We start from the raw sequence: 21,064 nt of genomic DNA, 5'->3' as shown, positions 1-21,064 counted from the left end.
AGAAATTAATCTAATAATAAAAACAGATTGGAACGACAAACCGGTGATGGCAGAGCTGCTGATAACGTGTTGTAAACCAACGCGCCTATTAGCGGATCACCGGATCCGTTCCCTGTCCCTCCCACAGCAGTAGAGACGTGAGATGATGTAGAACACCCGCGCCCATCCCGTTGCCCTCAAGAACATTGCAGAAGTAGACAATGAACGCAGATATAGGATGGAGCTCTCTCTTCATTATAGATCTCATCTGTAGTATAAGCCAGCCATTAGCCATTAGATGTCACACCCTGCCCCTGTATATATAGGGGTCTTACGAGAAGATAGATCTTATCTCTACTCCGGTTCGGATTGGCCTACAAGAAACTTATCTCCAAGAGATTTGTTTCACAACAGGACCCACCTATCATACCTCCTTTCCCCTTTTCCTCTCTCTTTTTCTCTCTCTTGGGCAAAAGGCATGCACTGCAGTGCTGGAACGGGCAGTGGACGGGCGGCAGCGCGCGGGGATGGTCGGCTCGGGGATGGGCGATGGATGGCGGTGCGCGGGGATGGTCGGCGCGGGGATGGGCGATGGGTGGCGGTGCGTGGGGACGGACAGTGAGCGGCGACACGCATAGCAGCGCGCGGACGTGGAGAGGATGGGGGAGGGAGAGTGGAGATGGATGGGGAAGGGGAGGTCAGTGCACATGGCGGCATCACCGGGATCCGCCATTTGTAGGTGGGAGGGGAGGGAGATCGGAGGGGAAGATGAGGTGGCCCGCGCCTCCGGCCGCCACCCGCCGTGCCGACCACTTTGGTCACCGCCCGCCTCTCCGCTATGCCCCTGCCTCGCCCGCCATGGCTGCCGCTGTGCGCCGACCTCCCCTTCCACTTCCATATCTCATCCCTTCCCTATCCACCTCCACGCCCCTCCCCTCCCCCATCCCTTCCACCTCCCAGCGCGCTGCCGTTCACGTCGTCTGCCTGCCCGTCCATGGGCGCCGCCACCCACCGCCCCTCCCCTTCCATCTCCATCTCCTCCCCTTCCCCATCGACCTCTCCCTCCCCCATCCCTCCACCTCCCCGCACGTGACCGCGCACCCGTCCACGAGCGCCACAATGTGCCCACTGCCCGTTCCCGTGCCGACTGCCCGCCCGTCCCCGCGTACCACCGTCGGCCAACCACCCGTCTCCATGCCGCCGTGCACTCCTTGCAACTAAGAGAAAGAGAAAGAGAGAGGAAGAGGGGAAGATGAGGTATGACAGGTGGGTCCCAACATTTTTTTTAAAAAAAGAAGTGCTGGTTGGATTGCCACACGCACACCACGTAGGGCAAAACTACTCTAGATTGAGCCGAGTGTGGTAATTCGTCCAGTATTAAAAGTTCAAGGTTAAAATTTGGTCGACCGCGATAGTTCTGCGAGTAATTCATAATTTTTCCTTACTAGAAAAAATACCCGTGTGTTGCAACAGGTGAAGACTAATTTAAACTTATTATTTTTATATGGTTTAATTAAGATTAAATTCACAGTGGAAATTCGCTTGGATATATACATATATATATATATATATATATATATATATATATATATATATATATATATATATATATAGAAAACCATGAGCTGCAGTTAAGAGTCCGATCATCTCAAGTTAGCATGCGAGTTTTTTTAAGAGATTTCTTATACGACTCCTTCTATATTTCCAAAAGCGAACGAACTTAAAAACTGACTCATATAAGGATGACGATCCAAAGTACCGGTAAAAACATCTTTAATTTTTATAATAAGGATAGATTTAAATTTAGACTAAAATATTTTCTTATGGAATGATGATTCGCAGGATCAGGACAAAACGAGGCATCTCTTCTGTTGTGCTTTCTTGGAAATAAATTCCAATGATTGGCCTTGTGATGCCATATAATTGGATTCGTCCTTTGTCATGGTAACCGATATATAGTACTCCCTTCGTTTCCATTCTAGCTTATTCATTTTGTGACGAGTGGGTAAGCGTTAATTTTGGTAGCAATGGATGACAAGACGAGAAGATTGAAAAACTATGCAGAAATTTTGAGAGATTGTCGATTGATAAAGGAACACGGCATTGGCATACATGAAGGAACACGGCTCGTTACAAGATACTTTGTTTTGTTTTTTTTTTTTTTCTAAAAGATGTATTCTAAAAGATGTACTACCTTTGTCTTAGACTTAGAGCATAGCAATCTAAAATTAGACGTAACTCAATCCGGTACTACAAAACTAAACAAGTCACCTGTCCAGATTTATAATTCTAGGTTAATTCTCTATTTTAGCTTATTATATTCTAGGATGAAGAAATTAGTATAGTTATAAATCCAAGAAACATCCCGGCCTCCGCCTTCTTAAAATATGTACATAGCTACATTATTACGAGATAGGAACATTTATTCGACAAAAGAACTAAATTTCATGGTACCATTATTACACGGCTTCTATAGATTAATTAATCAATACGTGGATATATAGGGAACTCGAGGTATTGCGTGCAACCAAAGCTTGGACTTCCTTCTTACCGTGATACCAAATACCTCTGTCATGTCTAGCTCCTCAGATTTGATGCCGTTGGGAAGCTCCCAATCAAAGTGGTAAAGAAGGCTAGCAAGAGCAAGCTCCATATTAGCTAAACCTAGCGCTATACCAGGACACATCCTTCGCCCGGCTCCAAACGGGATGAACTCAAAGTCCGCCCCTCTAAAATCAACTGTACTATTCTCAAATCTCTCTGGCCTAAATATCTCGCCATCGCCCCAATATTCGCCTTCCCTGCCTATCTTCCACACGTTGACAAAGACCTTGGTGCCCTTTGGCACATCATAGCCCATGACCTGGCATGTCTCGCGGCACTCCCTGGGGATCAGGAGTGGCGCTGGCGGGTGTAGCCGTAGGGTCTCCTTGATCACCAGCTGCAGGTAGCTCAGCTTGGCGACATCATCCTCGGTTAGCTTGTCTTGACCCTTGAACGTCTCCCTCACCTCTGATTGCGCCTTCCGCAAGATCCGCGGGTTCTTCATCAGCTCCGACATGGTCCAGTCTAGCGTCGTCGACGACGTCTCGCTCCCGGCCGAGAAGATGTCCTGCAGCCATGAGTTCGACCAGACACGCATCATATATCATGCATGATGCATGCCGCTGTCACGCTAAAAGATTTTCTGTTTGTACTTGGGATTTATTGCAATTAAGCAGGTGTTAATTACTGGAGTACGGTGTGAGATGGCTTACGAAAATGACGGTGCTGATGATCTCGGTGGTGAGTGCGAACTTGAGGCCGCCGCTCCTCTGCAGCCGGAGAAGGACGCTGAGCAGGTCCTCCTCGTCTCGCTCCGGCGGCGGCGCGCCGTCGCGGTCGCGGATGATGCTCTCGGCGATGCGGTAGATGTTCCTCTGGCAACGCGCCATGTCCCGCGTGGCCGCGCTGAGCCGGCGCACCAGCCGCGAGGACGGGTACAGGTCGGCCAAGTTGATCCCGCCGGTGAGCCGCACCGCCTTGTCGAGCTCGTGCAGGAACTCGTCCTGGTGGTCGCACCGCGCGCCGAACGCGGCGCGCACCACGGAGTCGTTGGTCATGCGGCAGATCCTCTCGCTGAGGTTGAAGCAGGCGGCGCCGCCCTCGGCGGAGGCGGCGGAGACGGAGCGGAGGAGTCGCCCCACCTCGTCCTCCCTGACGGGGCGGAAGGAGAGCACGCGGCGGTGGTTGAAGAGCTCGAGCGCGCACACCTTGCGGAGCTCGCGCCACCGCTCGGTGTAGGGCCCGAAGATAATGTCCTTGCCGCCGCAGCTGAGGATGTCGATGGTGGCGCTGAGGTGGCGGCCGGCGAAGGCGGCGTCGTGCGCCCTCATGACCTCCGCCGCGGCCTCGGCGGAGGAGACGACCAGCGTGGGCACGGCGCCGAGGCGGAGGAGCATGAGGGGGCCGTAGGTCAGGGACAGCTCGCGCATGGCCCGGTGCGGCAGGTCGCCGTACCGTGACAGGAGGAGGTGGTGCAGGCTGCCGATGAGCGGCAGCTGCGACGGCCCGGGCGGCAGCCGCAGCGCACTCTCCCTGCCGGACGGCGAGGCATAGCGGGCGATGAGCTTGACGAGGAAGAAGAAGGATATCAAGGCCAGAAGCAGCAGTGTCGTCAGCTCCATTGGTGCTAGTTTGCAAGTGAGCGTGCAGCTGTACTGACAAAAGCCAGATCATATTCATATGGGTCCCTTTATATTGGAGCGGTAGGTGGTCAGTGGTCATTGGATACAGGATACTTTTACAGTGACGGAGCTTGAGCTAAATATGTGTGTGGCTAGTGCTAATTGACACAGGAATCACTGATGTTAACCAATATAGCAAAATATCTCTCTTGAGTTAAATATGTGTGGGGCTAGTACTAAATTTGCATATATCAAATACTAATATTTTTTAGGTTAATTGGATTCATACCATTACAAATATGTCATTTTAGATAAATGCCATTACTATGGTTGCGTTCTTCTCCCTCCTTTTCCAACTCACCTCTCTTTTTTTTCCGCGCGCACATTTTTCAAACGGCTAAACGATGTATTTTTTTTAAAAAAATTATATACGAAATTTACTTTAAAAAAATATATTAATCTACTCCCTCCGTTTTTTAATAGATAACACCGTTGACTTTTTCTCATATGTTTAACCATTCGTCTTATTTAAAAAATTTACGTAATTATAATTTGTTTTGTTATGAGTTATTTTATCACTTATAGTACTTTAAGTGTGATTTATATCTTATACATTTGCATAAAATTTTTGAATAAGACGAATAGTCAAACATGTAAGAAAAAGTCAACGACGTCATCTATTTAAAAAACGGAGGTAGTATTTTTTTTAGAAAAGAGCTAATACTTAATTACGTGCTTATAGAGAAAGGCTATTGGCACATCCATGTCTCCTAAAATCCTGTTGAGAGTACATCCACATGGGCCGATATTCGTGGGCACCCTATAGTGGATAGAACGATGCACCTATAATTTCACCATCATATGACCGGTGCATCTAATTCTATTATTTGACCATCATATTAGCGGTTCTTCTCTAAATTCTAACACTTTCATCCCGTAGTGATTCAAGATACTGTTTGCTTGCACGTATTATATGACATTAACCAAAAACAGAGTGGTACAAAAAGAGTAGATGGATGCATTGACGATAGATGTATGGCTCCGTGAAGGCCGTAACCAAGTGGCGTGAAAAGAAAAGTTGGATACACGTATCTCCTATCACCATACATATATTTTTGAAGGGGAAACATCCTTTAAGAGGATGTCCCCTTGCTATTTACATCACTACTACAAAAATCCTTATAGGGACCGGCCTTATAGGTGCCGGTTCATTTATAACCGGCACCTATGAGACTTTTCCCACATCTGCACATTGAAAAATATACAACCGACACCTTTAAGGATTATAGGTGCCGGTTCATTAGAAAAACCGGCACCAATACTATAGGTACCGGTTTTTAAAAAGAACCGACACCTATAATATATAATAGGTGCCGGTTAATTAAAAAACCGGCACCCATACCAAACCGAGCCGAACTGGGCGAGCTGAGCCGGCCTCATCTCCGGACTTATCCGCGCGTAGGTCCCTGCTTCTCTTCCTTATCCGCGCATGTTCTCCTCCGGCCTTATCCACGCGCGAGAGAGAAGTCTCGACTCCTCTCCACCATGGCACCGCCCTCCCCTCCTCCTCCCCCTCCCGCCCACGCCTTCTCCTCCGCCGCTGTAGACCCCCGATTTTGGAAATCGAAAATCTTCTGTGTTTATCCGTACCAATCCCTGGATCAGTAGTTGGTACACACATACGTAGTTGGATCACAACATATCACGAATGAATTCAGGCTAAAAGAGTTAAATACTTACATTAGGGCCAGGTAGGCCAACAACTATCAGAGAGCAACAGCGGAAGACAAAGTAATATAAGGGCCCGGTTAACATGCCACAGGCAGTCGACTGGGGAACGAGACCTAGAACAAGACCGCACTCCGATCATCTCGTTGGATACGCAAGCGTACCGACAAGGGCTTCTCTTCAACACTCTCCTAAAAGATATATAAATAGCAAGGGTGAGTACCAACCGTACTCAGCAAGTCACCACAACAACAATGCACATAATAGAGGTATTCAAAGGATGGCTATGGTTCTTCTGTGCAAAGCAAGTTTTGTAATTCTTTTCACAAGCCTAAGACCTAGCATAAACTGATCAAATTTTAGTACCAGTATTCACATTAAACAACGACGGTTCTGTCCACCATCCATTGTGATCCCAAGGATAGCTTCCCGCCATTGAGTCGTTATGGTTTTCTGAGGACGTCCACCTTCCCTCCTCTCAGGAAGTGGCTCCATCAGCATAAAAATCATCATGCAATAACCCATCCCACACAAGTTAAGAATTTAGAGTCTTGCCAAGTGTAATACATGTCCCGATGCTCATTAACTGCGAGCACGGCTATTCCAATAGATTTGGTTTACTCACACTGCAGTGGATGTACACTTTACCCGCACTCCGCGACTGCCCAACACATGAGCCTCGTCCCAACACATAAGACGCGTCACGGCAAAGCCTTTCGATAACCTCGCATTGGCAGTACCCGCTCCATGAACTTTATCCCTCATGCACTCTAGGCGTCATACGTTTCTAGCAGTAAGAGGAGTTCTGGCGCTCCCGGGAAGGGAAAAACACACACATTCCTACGTTGCTTCTTGTCGTTGAACCCAGTCCATCATGATTGTTCTCTTATGGGTATCCTCATGTAGTATTGCCAAGCCAGCCTCTGACCATCCGGAACGGGCATCCGCCATCCACCTGGCCATCCGAACCGGGCATCCGCCAGCAAACTGCTTGCCGCATCACACACCTAAAAGAAGACCACTACGCATGGATACTGCCTCCGCTCAGCTATCTACTCCGCTAGGTCTATACCCATACGAGAAGTGCGGTTGTACGGGGGTCGTCTCATGCTTAACTTCATGGCTCGGTCCTTAACTGACCAGGGACGGCACTAGCCTTTTCCGGACACCACCCAAATCCTCCAGCCGCCCCAGTCGAAAACAGTTGTTTCACTTTATTTTCCTTTCATAAATCATGTCATCAATATCATGGCAATGTGGCGCTCATGTCTCCACATGCCGCATCTCAATTACTTTCCCAAAGGTAATTGCCCAAGCATATAGCATTTGATAAATATGAGTATGCATGATTCTAGAATAGCATTTCTAAGCAATGGTCATAGTTGACTAGGGACTCATACGTAATCATGGTTACAAAGATTTAAGGGTAAACAATAATCAAGGCATGGCATAATCACAAGTAGGATGTTCATCATTGCATGCAATTTTATTTGTAAACAAAACAATTTCGCAATTGGGATCAATATGTTCACGGAATAGTGATGACTTGCCTTGCTCAGAGTAGTCCTTATTCTTAATATAATCTTGATCAACCTTCACCTCCTGGAAGCTGCATACGTTGCCTCACGACTAACCGATACACAGTCTAGAATACGCGAGAAAAACCAATATTCAAGCAACAATCAAATATGCACAAACAGAATATATTTGTTGAGGTCGAACCTAAGGTTGCTCATATTATTCGCGCTTGCTAATGGACTCTAATCAAGCTAAGAGCTAAGGTTTCTTAGTCTTTCTGTTGTCATGGTGGTTCAGTCTAGCTAATGGCTAAGGAAGGATTATGGTTACACATGCATCTATCTAAATAGAACGGTTATACATTAGAGATTTTGTTGCCGGATGGATTTTGGATCGGTCAAATAATTACTGTGAATCATTTGTATTATTATTTTATTTATGGAGGCTTTATTTTAATTATGTACATATTTTACTTGTCAAAATAAATTATAAAAGGTTAACAATTACCCATGCTTTGTATGTTAGAATTGTTTAGGTTAATCATATTATGGTTACAGATTATCCCATTACATAATTTTACAATGAATATTCCAAATTTACAGTTGATCTGTAATTATACGAGGACAAGATGTATAACTAGTATTTTATCTAATATTCATGTTTGTCATATACTCCCTCTAAATTAATATATGCAACAAGCAAATTAATACGATACCATATATCTATAATGGGATGTACCATATATGTGTGTGCACAATACCTTAATATATATTGAATCATTTATTTGAATAGTTGCTATTTACTGCTTGGTTAACTAAGGGTTGCTCACCTCTCCTACTATATGCTATTATATGGGATATGTCGTTGATTAATTTCATATAGGTGATTTAATCACACCAGCTCTGCTATTATTTGCCATAAACAAGCTTAGGACCGATCTATGTGTATCCATATTTTACTTACCTAATAATTATAAGGCTAACTTTATTTAAATAACTAATAAGTCATGGGTTTTAATTATATTTGGACATAGTTTAATAAATGGTGCTAATATTTTCCTATATATCCATTAATTTCAAACAGTGATTATAATTAATTTATGGTTGCTACACTGACAAAACCTATTAAAGGTAATTATTCTACTGTACATTATCCATTTTTATTTATTGGCACCTTTTTAAGTTAACTATTATGCATCATCTTGATATTAATTATTTAATATTTATAAATATATTTTATTATTATAAGTTTTTAATTTAATCTACCCGAGCATTATATCCATATAATAGGTTAGAAATTTCTATCACGAACTAAATATCGGACGGAATCTTAAAATTATCTTATAATGTTATACGATTTAGTTTAGTCTATGAATAAACGATTAAATATAATATACGTCTAAAATTCCTAGTGATTAAATCCGAATTTCGACTGTGAATCAATTACTTATAGAGATTACCCAAAAATAATCTATAATAGTCTATAAAAATTCATCTAATTGTTTAGTTGTTAATTACATCTAAATTACTACCGCGGATTGGTTTCTTGTAGAAATTATCAAGAATAATCCATAATTTATATTAAATTTCGCAATTCTACGACTATAATTGATCTATAACTAAATTCTAATTATTTTAAATTTTCTAAACTCCCCTAATCTCCCTCTAATTTCCTATTTATTTCCCTTTTCTTTTTCTCCCTCTCTTCTTCTTTTTTTCCTTCCTTTCTTTTTCTTTTCTTTTTCTTTCTCTCTCTCTTTTCTTTCTTTTTTTTTCTTTCTCTCTTTCTCCCTTCCGGTTTCTCTCCTCCTTCCTTCTTCTTTCTCTCCCTCGGCCTCTCCCTCGGGCGGTGACGGCGGTGGGCGCGAGGTGGAGGGGGGGAAAAGACGGCTCACCGGCGGCGGCGGCGGCGGTGACGACGGCGACGGCGGCTTCGCGGCGGCGGCGCGGCGGCTTCGCGGCGGCGACGCGGCGGCTCCGAAGGTGGCGGCGCGGCGGCACGACGACGGCGGCGCGGTGGAGAGGGAGGGGAATGGAGGAGTGGTGTGGGGTGGAGGAGGGGGAAGGGGCCGGGGTTTTTATAGGGGAGAGAGGGGGAAAAGGGAGAGAAGGAGGGGGGAAAGGGGTGGAGTGTCGGCGGCGCGGCACGGGGCGCGACGCGGGGCGACGGGTGACGCGACGGCGACGCGGCGTGGCAGCGGCGCGCGGCGCGAGGCGGCGGGCACGCGGCGCGAGGCGACGGGACGGCGCGCGGCGCGGCAGTGGCAATGGGACGGCGAGCGGCGCGGCTCGGCGAGGGGACGGGCGAGCGGCGCGCGCGGGCACGGGGCGCGAGGCGGCGCGACGGTGCGCGGCGGCAGCGGCGGAGCGGGGCGATGGCGACAGGCGAGCGGCGACGGGACGGCCGACGGCGACGGCGCGACAGCGGCGACGTGACAGACGGGCGTCTAGGGCTAGGGGACGTGATCGAACACTTAGGAGGCAATGAACAGTGACTTTTCCTATTTATCCCGATTTTAGTGTATTTCCCATATAAATTTGATTCCACAATTCCTAATTTTTGCATATATGCATTTTACTCAATATTTGTGTTATCTCCACTAATGAATTCACCCTAGATTAATATTACTCATATTTTATTTATATTATATATTTTTTTCTAATTTTTCCTATTTTCCTACGTTTAGGGCTTTGATTGATTTATAAATTGAGAAAAGTTGCAAATTAAATTTGTATTTTCACTAGTGCATTTGAGTGCTCCTATTATGTATCCAAGTGTGAATTTGTCCAAAATTAATATTGTCCAATATTTACGACTTATTAAAGATTCTATAATTTCCTAATGAGACCATCATTAACATAGTAGCACATTAGCTCAACTTATTTAGATGTTAATTTATTTTGTATGGAGGGGTTTAATCTATTTATTCTATAAATAGTAAATTGAGACTCGGCACAATACTAATCTAATTGTTTAATTAAACACTCACATATTCCTATAAAGCTTAATTTATTTATATGACCATTATTTTATATGAGTGATTTTCATGTCACGAGGAACTCGGCGAAATGTTCTAAGTATCAATCTATATATCCTGGTGAATTACTTATTTATAGACACGATCATTATAGTGGTGATCATCATTTCATGTGTTCTTATATTTCATGTGAGATTGGATTCAAATGAATTAGATTTGATTTTACTATTTCTTTTAGCTAATCATGGCATCAAGCCATCCGCATGGTTCGAATATTTAATATTTGATCTATGATTTATAATAGAAATTAATATTTGACTTATGCTTGATTTGGCTTGCTTTCTTGTGCACTAATATTTGCAGGGTTAGTAACAAATAACATATTCTCGTAAATTATATCTATTGCTTAAATTTTAGATCTTTTCTTTACTTTCTTTGTGATCATTTACGGTTTGGCAAGCAATAGCAATCAACCAACATGATGCAAAAGTTTTAAAAAGTTCAAGATTTTAGTGATTTTTATTACTGGGAATTTTCAGGATGTTACAGCCGCCCTCCCCTCTCCCTCCCCCTCCAGCACCCGCCGAGTCCCCCTCTCCATCCGCCCTCTCTCTCTCTGGCCGGCCGCTTCCCTCCCCCTCCGTCCCCATCTCCTAGCCGGCAAGCAGGGACGCATGGACCGGCGCGCGACGAGGAGGAGCACATCCGGTCCCATCTCCTCTCCCTCTCCATCGGCTTCATCGAAGGCGGCCAGATCTGGGGAGGGGGAGGTCGGGGTGGTAGGTTGGTGGCGGCGATGTCCGGCAGCGGCGGTGGCCAAGGGAGGTGGCAGGCGGCCTCCCCATAGGTGACCGGGTGCAGATCCGGTCTCCCTCCTCCTCTCCCTCTCCGGTCGGGGCAGCGACGTGCGGCGGCGACGTGCGGCGGCGGCCGTGGCCAAGGGAAATGGTGGTGGTAGCGGCGGTGGCAAGGGACCCCGGCTGTGATTGGCAGCAGCGCATTGACGACGACGGAGTGAGTTCGTGCATTTGCTTGTGTTGTTGATCTGTGATTTGTGATTGATTGGATTGTTGTTCACTCGGGACTTGTGATTGTTGTTGTTGATCAGTGACGGATTTTGTTGTTGTTGTTGTTGACCGGATTGAATTGCATATGTGATTGTTGTTGTTAACTGGGGAATTGCATCTGTGATTTGTGATGGAATGCATCTGCTTGAATGGTGTGGCTCAAAAGCATCGGCTCGGCTCGGGCTTGGAGCCGGCTTCTTCATTTTTTTTTGAATCTGGGAGAGCACAAAGGTGCCGGTTCTACAACCGGCACCAATGACATAGGGTCATTGGTGCCGACCAAAAGGTGTCGGCCGGGAAACTGGCACCTATTGCCGGTTCCCAACCGGCACCTATAAGGGTTTTTGTACTAGTGCATGTCACTCAAATGGTTATGAAAAAAATTTGAGGAGATGTATTAACATGTGATATATCACTCCACAAATATGCAAGTTCAAATTCAACTTCTATATCTCGCAATGGAAAAAGAAATTAAATTAATTATTTGAGTGACATGTAAACAACGGGGGACATCTCGTTGAGAAATTAAAATCCACGCCCTTTCTGAAGATAATGACACACACAGCTCCTCAGTTCTTAGGTTATCAACAGATCAATCGAACTAACCTTTTGCAGGCAATTATTAAATAGAGTACTACATCCGTCCCAAAATATAGTATTTTTTTCTATGAATTTGGACAATTGCTATATTTTAGGACGGATGTAGTACTTAACTCAGTAGTCAATCTTCACACTTGGTACGTAGGTATTAGGTACTAGTCAGCAGCTAGCACGAAGTCTTAAAATAAATGAACAAGAACATCACGAGCTAGAGAACTACGATTAGAATTGAACAACAAGAAAAGAACATATAACCAACGGTAAGTAATCAGTAGATGCCGTGCATAAGTCATGCGAAATTATCCCTGCTGAGATATATTGTAGAATTAATTTTATTTTCCTAGCGATCAAATTATGCACGTAGGGCCATGGCGCGCGCCCCCCACATGATTATGGACGAGGTAACATCCACGTGATGTATTATATAATTTATAAAAACAGCACGCGTGGCCTCGTGGGAACAAAGTTAATTTGATTGCTCTTGTTGCAGGCACGACCAACAAAAATGAAATTAAAAAAAAAAACTATGCGTGTCTGCTAGACTGCTACATCCAAAATATATGATGTAACAAACATTATGAAAAAAAAAGAGTGAGTATAATTGTCTTCATGTATGTCCGTTGTGTATGCTCACATGCGCATTATCAATCAAGAACAACCCATGCATTGACCCACTGGGCCACCAAAATGAAGTATATGCATATACTATCTCCCTTTTTACTACAAATTGATCTTTCATCTTATTAGAAAATATACATATTTATTATTTTATTTTATTGTGACTTGTTTTATTATTAAAGATATTTTAAGCATAACTTATACTTTATATATTTTCACTAAATTTTTAAATAAGATGAATAGACAAACGTCATGTCTAAAAGTTAATAGCGTTATATATTTAAAAATGGAGAAAGTATTCCCTGTAGTTTTTAAAAAATGATTTATAGAAACTTGTATAATTTTGTTCTCAAAATTATCTCATTTTGTAATGCTCTATTCAAAACTTGTTTGCAATAATTGCATTGTTAGGTTGCTATCAATGCTTGTTCATGATGGCGGCACTGAACAGTTAGTTGTATGACCTAATAGCATCATCAAGAAAATGAGAATAATCCATTCCCAAAATTTTTTATTAGATTTTCTAAAATGAAAATAGGAATTAAAAAAACTCATCTCTCTAAGAGAAACCCTAAATTTAATTCTCAAAAACTAAAATTGATCCCTTCTGTTAAACTACCAACAGAAATCTCCCGTTTTCCATCATCCCCGCAAGAAAAAAGATCGCGCGACCCATCCCATGCACTCCTCGCTGCCCTAACACTGTGTCGATCTCCCTCTCAAGTGCTACCCGGCCCCGAGGCCGATCTCCCTCCCACGTACTCCCTGCCCAATGCCGATCTCCCTCCCACGCACTCCCTAGCCAACACCAATCTCCCCCGGGGATTTTTCTCAACTACAGGTACTTGTATAGGTCACAAGGCAAATGTTCAGACATTACAAGTAGATGATCAAATGAACTCATAACATTGACTCTTTAGCAGTTTGCCTCATCATGGTCCAAGTGGCAAGCAAAGATGGATGAAGAAATATAACATTATATGTTTCAGTTTTAGGACTATATTTTTTTACTAAGATTTGTGCTATTTAATCAAGTTATTGTGTAGTAATACGTTTTAGATGGATGACTCTGTAACAATATACTTGCTACGTGCAATGACATGTGATGCATAATAAAGATTTTTCAATAATGATTTGTGACAGCAACAAAAAATTATTTCTTAAACTGTGTTTGATGATGATACTATCACTGCGGTTACTATAATGAAAAGTAGTGTTACAGCTTATCAGAACTCATGTGTTACCAGTGCAAAATTATGTGTTCCTAGGCTATGCGGCAACACATGTTCTTGTGTTACAGGAGCTAAAAATGGTGTTACTAGCTAAAAAGATGGTAACACCTTTTCTTAGCAGTTGCAACATGTATTATGTGCTACAAGGGTCATACTGTAGTAACATGGCCAATAGGAACACATATCAGTTTGTGTTACTGGAGTCCTCAGTAACACGTTTTTGGGCATGCAGTAGCGCAAAGATGTGTTACCAGAACCCTGTTCTGTAGTGGTGCACCATCCCCTGTCAGCTCCCCTTCCCCTCTATCCCCCGCCACTGTTGTTGCTCCACCTCTCCCTCCCCTCGCTTTGCCACCTCTCTCTGCATGCACTCACCATGCTAAAAAAACAAGGAGACGAGTTGTCGAAGCAATCTCGTCCAGATGCTACTGGATGATGAGTCTTCATCGGATGATGAAGAAGAAGAATTTTTTTTAGGTGGTTCAAATAGTGTACTGTCAGTACATTGAAGAATCGAAGCGAGACAGGTCTTTCTTTGGACATGAGGTGATTGATAGGGAAAGATTGGCTGGTCATTGGAGATTGTACAATGACTACTTTTTAGAAGAACCTACATACCTTCATGTTCATTTTAGACGCAAGTGTGTAATAGTGAATAGTATTTTTCTTCAATCTTGATTTGAACAGTGATGCATGTATTAATTCTTATTGCTACTTATTGTGTAGGTTTAGAATAAGAGGACATCTCTATTTACGCATAATGAATGATGTTGAAGTGCATGATGATTAATTTGTGCAGAAAAGAAATGCGGCTGGTATCCTTGGGCTATCCTATTTGCAAAAGGCAACAATAATGTCGCGCATGTTATGTTATGGAATAGCAGGAGATGCAGTGGATGAGTAGGTTCGTATTGGAGGTAATATCATCATTGAGAATCTTAAAAGATTTGTCATAGCCGTTGACGAAGTTTTTGGAGAGGAGTACATGAGGACACCAAATGAGAATGATATAGCTAGGTTATTTGCAGTTGGAGAAAAAAGAGGATTTCTAGGAATGTGGGTTCTTTAGATTGCATGCGCTGGAGTGGAAAAATTGCCTGACTACGTGGCACAATTAGTATAAAGGGAAAGAGAAAGTTCCTACTTTAGAAGTCGTTGCCTCACATGGCCGATGGATTTGGCATGCATTTTTTTTGGTTTACGTGGAACTCATAATGATATTAACGTGCTCCAAAGGTCATCGTTATTTGCAAAGCTAGCTAAAAGGCAGGCTCCTAAACTTTATTGTGGTATTAACGAACATGACTATACTATAGGGTATTATCTTGCATATGGTATTTATCTTTCATAGGCAACACTCGTGAAGAGTATTCAGCTGCCACAAGGCAATAAGAGAAAATATTTTGCTAAAGCACAACAGTCCGTTAGGAAGGACGTTGAACAAGCATTTGGGGTGCTGCAAGCTCGCTTTGCTATTGTCCGTGGACTAGCTAGTTTTTGGGATGCAGTTGAAGCATGTAGATGTAGGCCCTGTTTGTTAATTCTGGTACTCCCTCCATCCCAAAATATAACCACTTCTAGCCCTCAGAATTTGTCCCAAATATAACAACTTCTCCACCAACATTCTCTTCCCAACCAATCATCACCCTCTACCATTCACTTTTTTTCCAGCAACCTCCACTTCTCAACCAATCACAACCTCTCCCCATTTAATTCTTCCTACTTTCTTAATAATAGTGTCCAACTCTAAAACTTCTTATATTTTGGGATGGAGGTAGTAATAATGACAAGCGCTAATTGTGGACTAAAGTGATATAATTGAGTTAGAACCACATGATATACATACCAAGGGTGATTACCGCAGATTAAAATTGATGGTGCAAAGCAATGGGATAAAGGTGGTAAATCTAGCCTTTTATTTTAATCGATCGAGGCATTGGGTGATTGAATTTTTTCTAGGTTTATTATTAGCTTTGCCGTACTATCAAAAAGGGTAATAACTTTAGTAAAGAAGTGATCAAAATGTCGCATTATGTCATATGCATAAGGTCACTTGGTTTGATTATTTGTTCCCTCCATCTTTTCAATCTCTAGTCGGTCTGACCGTGGGCAGACCGACGGGTCATGGCCGGTCCGACTGGGTGTTTGTGAGTCGGTTGGATGGTCACGGTTTGGCGATCCAGAACAGCCAAAGCCAATGCCGGTCTGACCGAAGCCACAGGCGGTCTGATCGGCCGGCCCATGGTGGTCTGACCAGTGGGTCTTCGGCGGACAATGGCTTGTTTCTAGCGGTTGCCCTAGAGGCCGGTTTGACCGGCCACCCCTTAGCGGTCTGACCGGCAGACATCTGAGAGTTGGGGTTTTGCTCTCAACGACTAGTTTCGGTGAGTGGGGGGTATATAAATACTCCCCTACCAGCAGCGAGGGGACGCTCTAGGAACTCTATTCACTTGCATAGACCCCTTGCATTCACTCTCACATCAATTGAGCTCTTGTTCATTCATTGTGGTTGTTCGAGAGTAGTTTTAGCAAAGACAAGTACATTGCATCATTGATTGAGTTAGTGTGACACTTGATCATCTCCGAGCCAGGTTGCTACTTATTACTCTTGGAGGTAGTCGCCTCCTAGATAGCTTGGAGGAGTTGCCCTGTGACCTCTCCGAGAAGGTTGTGGAGAGGTTTAGTGTTGGTTCTGAGTGGTTTAGAGTTCACCATCTTGGGAGCGAAGGGAGAACTATTCTAGTGATCGAGGCTTGGGTAGTCTACTTCGAGACCGGCTCCCACCTTGCCCACCCCTTGACGAAGGGGTTCGGTGGTTGTTGCGATTGTTATAGACCAATTTTGACCGTCAATATCTCTGGAAATAAAAGAGAACTAGCAATGCTTGCATGCATATTTAATCAATAATAATATATTTCCACTTGTACTTGGCAAAGTATTTGTATGCAAGAGATCTTCATATAAATGGAGGAGAAATGATGGAAAATAACCTTTCAGCTCGACGTGTGGCAGACTTATGGATGAATGGGCCCACAAACCCATTAGAACACCTGTAAATGGGCCCAATCACCATGCCACTAAGTTTAGGATCCATCAAGTGAAGCACCAGAGAAAGCACGGGCCAGATGGGCCAGCCCAGGGTTCGGCCGAACTGCCACCGGCGCTTCTAATCCTGGCCTTCCACGTGGACGTCCCAGATGGCTTCCCAATGACGGTTGCGGGGCGTTTAGGACATTTCCAACTTTGACAACCGTCATTGGCAGCCTATAAAAGGACCTCTCCCCTCTCCATGTCAACACACACAAAGAAGGATCAAGCAAGAAGCTCTCTGTAGTTTATTTACTTTGTTTTAGTGCTTGTGGAGTAGAAATAGAATAGTTTCTTAGTTCTTGAAGTCTTTCGGTGAATTTGGGTATGGCTCTAGTAGCTTCTCTCTCTTGTAAGACTTTATTCAATAATAAAATATTCTTCTCTATATAGTTTTGGTCCTTTACTTTACTTATATAATTATTTGAGTACCAACTTTAGTTCATACTTGACTCGTCATAATTATGTAGCTAGCTTATTGAAGATATGCAATGGTATTAGTTGGTGTTCATTTATATGATTGCTCTATGTCATCTGCAAATATGTGGAGTACTATTTAGTAATATAAATGCGGTGCTTAGATTATTAGATACCATTAAATGGTGCTATATGCCACATATCTGTAGAGGTAGGCCGCTGATGGTGACAGCTCAGTACGTGTATTCCTCCACGTGCTTATATAGGGCTAAGAGAATTTTCTAGTGTGGGTACTCCTCCATATCCATTACCGGTTGGATGGCCATGATGGATTATCGTAAGGAACTCGACAATCAAGGGTTGTTTCTCTATATACCAAGAGAGCATAGTTAGAGGGTATTGGCTGCATAATTGTACCATAGCAAGTGTAGACTAAAATGACTATACTAGAAGTACAGAAAATGATGCTTTTCTTATTCTTTCTCCACTTAGCTTAGATTATTATTTTAGTGAGAATATTCTTACCCTTGAATTGATTAACCCCTGCATTAGACTTTAATCTATACATGTGATGTAAATATTAGCATGGTTCTCTCTTATAATATATTCCCTTTGGTTTGAATAAATACGATACCTTGGAATACTTCCGGGTGAAATGCTAATATTTCAAGCGTCATTGCTGAGAATTATTTCTTTCTCCACTTAACTTAGATTATTATTTTAGTGAGAATATTCTGGTTAGTTTCTTCTCTGTGTCAACCTATCTTACCCTTGAATTGATTAACCCCTGCATTAGACTTTGATCTATACATGTGATGTAAATATTAGCATGGTACTCTCTTATCATATATTCCCTTTGGTTTGAATAAATATGATACCTTGGAATACTTCCGGGTGAAATGCTATAGCGGTATATCCATGCGCTTGCGGTTTATATCTGTAACCGTAAGAATCTGAGTAATATTTCAAGCGTCATTATTGAGAATTATATTTCTAGTAAGGCAAATTTTGCTACAGGACATCGCGACTTCGTGGTTTTAGCTGTAGGATACCGCGCGAAGTCACTTTTGAGGGAACACACTCACAAAAGTTGGATATTTGCTGGTGGACACCACACCCATTAAAATAATAATTTTCTGTTGGAGAGGAGAGAGAAATCGTGTGAAATGTCAGAAATACCCCTGGCCCCACATGTCAGCTCTCCATCTCTCTTCTATCTGTCCTCTCTTCCTCACTGCTTGGATGTAGAGCCGGTGCGGCGTATGCTCCCACGGCGTCAAGATCGGCATTGCCGCGGTGTTCACGGCAGAGTGCAAGACGACGACGAGTAGGAGAGGGACAACAGCGATTTCTTAGGCGGCGGAGGTCGGTGGATCCAACGACAAGAGAGAGAGCGAGAGGATTCGATCATTTGAGAGAAGAGTGAGAGATGGCGGCGATGGAGGAAGAAGACGATGGAAACGAGAGAGAGAGAGAGAGATGACAAATGGGGTCCGCCGGGGAGCCCACGCCTCCTCTGCGGCTGCCGAGTAGGCCGCTTGCTCGCCCTCCGGCCTCGGCACGCCACCCGCCGCTTCCACATCACTGCCGGCTTAGGAGAGATAGAGAGAGGAAGATATAAGGGGCAATTTGGTCAAGCCGTGTAAAAAAGTGGACCCCCTCTCGCCTAGTCAGCACGAAAACATTAATTTAATGGATGGAGTATCCCCTAGCAAATAACCACATTTATAGAGTGGGTTCCCCCAAAAGTGACTTCGCGCGGTGTCCTACAGCTAAAACCATGAAGTCGCGATGTCCTGTAGCAAAATCAACCGTGTCTTTGTGGTTTGAGCGGTGAAGTTTGGTTTGCCTCAACAGGGATTAGGAAAGCGGTGAAGTTTAGGAGCAGAAGAGGGAGATTGTTGGACCATATTTTTGGACTAGAATAACAAAAAATATGGATTGGGAGTGGATTAGAGGCACTGCTGGTGATGTTCTACAAGCATATCCAGTAGATGTGCCATATGCCCATAGCTAAATTTAGGCAACGAGGACAAAAACTAGCTCCAGTAGATGCACAAAGGTTTTGCAAAATAAAAAACAGAACCGAAAATTCGATTAGTACTTTGAACCAACCAAATTTATTCTGGAATAACGAAGTAACCTAGAAGACTTAATTTTATTATAAAGCCCAAAAGAAGGCAGTATAAGCCCACGAAATCCCTAACCTATCCCCCTCCTCACTCAGTTCACAAACTCATCACGCACTCATGCTCCCCTCCTCCCCCTGATCGGCAAGGCAATGGCTGCTGTCGAAGGGTAAACTCCTCGAGCGGGGGACTGTGAGGGCCCCCTTTTTGGTTCGGACCAGGGGTGCGGGTGAAGGCTTGAGAGATGAAGGGAAGGCGATGCAGAGGCATAGTTATTAAGACCAGACCAGTAATCAAACTGGTGAGGCTCTTGGTTAAATGGTTCACTGGTTCAACCGGGTGAATAGGTGGTCTAACCCGGTTCAATCCTTATCAAATATATTAATCATTCTATTAAAACACAAGAGGCAAGGTAGCCTGGTGGTTGAGAGAGCACTTCCCCTTCCTATCCCACGCATAATTTTCCCTCATTTTTCCCCCACCTGCACGCGCACTTCCCCTTCCTATCCCACGCATAGTTATTGAACCGGCAAGGCCCTCGGTTCACTGGTTTGATTGGTCGCACCGTTGGTTCAAAGCGGTATAATAGTTTAAATATATAACTGATTCAGTTCATTCAAAACGACAACCATGGCCTGGTGGTTGGTGCGCTGTGCTTTCAATCAACCCATCGTGGGTTCTCGAGTCCCACCCAACACCTTTATTACCCTATATTTTCTCCTACTATCCCCCACATGCACGTGCCCTCTGAGATAGCAGCGGTTCAGTGCCGATTTATTAACCGGTTTTAGGCGGTTTTCACAAAAAACCGGGCGGTCCAGCCGGTTTTTACCAGTTCAATCGCACAAGCGGTCTTTTAACTGGACCAGACCCTACGCAGCTGTCGGAGAATGAACTCCTCCACCAGGGAACCGTGAGGCCCCCCTTTGTGAGTTCGGCCGGGGGCAGCAGGTCAGATTCGAGGGCTTGTTGAGCAAAGCTGTGTGATCTTGAGGGGGTTCAATCCCCCAAAGACGATGAGACAAAAGGGGTTTATATAGGTTCGGGCCGCTAAGAAGTGTAACACCCTACTCCTGTGCTTGATTGATTGAGTGTAGAACATAAGTGCTTGGGGTTGCGAGACCCAAGCGCCAGTTCGCTCGAAAGTCCCCCCCTTTCTCACTAGGCCTGGACCTCCTTTTATACCTCAAGGGGTTACCACATAGGCCCAACAACCTAACTTCGTCGAGAAGTATTACAATCTTTGCATTAAATACATGTCTTGTTCCTTGACGTGGAAGCCGCATACACGTCGCCTCGGTCGTGGGGCCTACCAAACCATGCCGCCTGACATGGGGGGCGCCCATGTCATTCACCATTTAATGGGTGAAGACTTCTGGGCTCCTATTACACCGGGAAACGGGAGCCTAGCTTTGACCAGAGCGGGAGGACCGACTCCGGCTAGGATAAGAGGATGAGAACCTCTCACCATCATTATTTGATGAGACATGTCAGGCTGCACGCCGCCTGACACACGAGCAACGCACAGGCGCACTAGCCAGTCCCA

The 21,064-nt window shown here is 44.2% G+C and overlaps 1 protein-coding gene across 1 annotated transcript; it reads right to left on the bottom strand.

Annotated features, from left to right (window-relative positions):
* Nucleotides 1-2,464: 2,464 nt before the first annotated feature.
* LOC127768220 (dolabradiene monooxygenase-like) lies at nt 2,465-4,145 on the bottom strand. Its single transcript, XM_052293754.1, has 2 exons — nt 3,237-4,145; nt 2,465-3,091 (listed from the first exon to the last, which is right to left on the bottom strand). The coding sequence occupies exons 1-2, from the start codon at nt 4,143-4,145 to the stop codon at nt 2,465-2,467; spliced, it is 1,536 nt and encodes a 511-aa protein (XP_052149714.1).
* Between the last annotated feature and the right edge of the window lie 16,919 nt (nt 4,146-21,064).

The sequence above is a fragment of the Oryza glaberrima genome, chromosome 3 (assembly GCF_000147395.1).
Source record: "Oryza glaberrima chromosome 3, OglaRS2, whole genome shotgun sequence".
NCBI lineage: Eukaryota > Viridiplantae > Streptophyta > Magnoliopsida > Poales > Poaceae > Oryza > Oryza glaberrima.
Note: the sequence above shows the minus strand (reverse complement) of the source record. Positions and strands in the feature narration are given on the sequence as shown.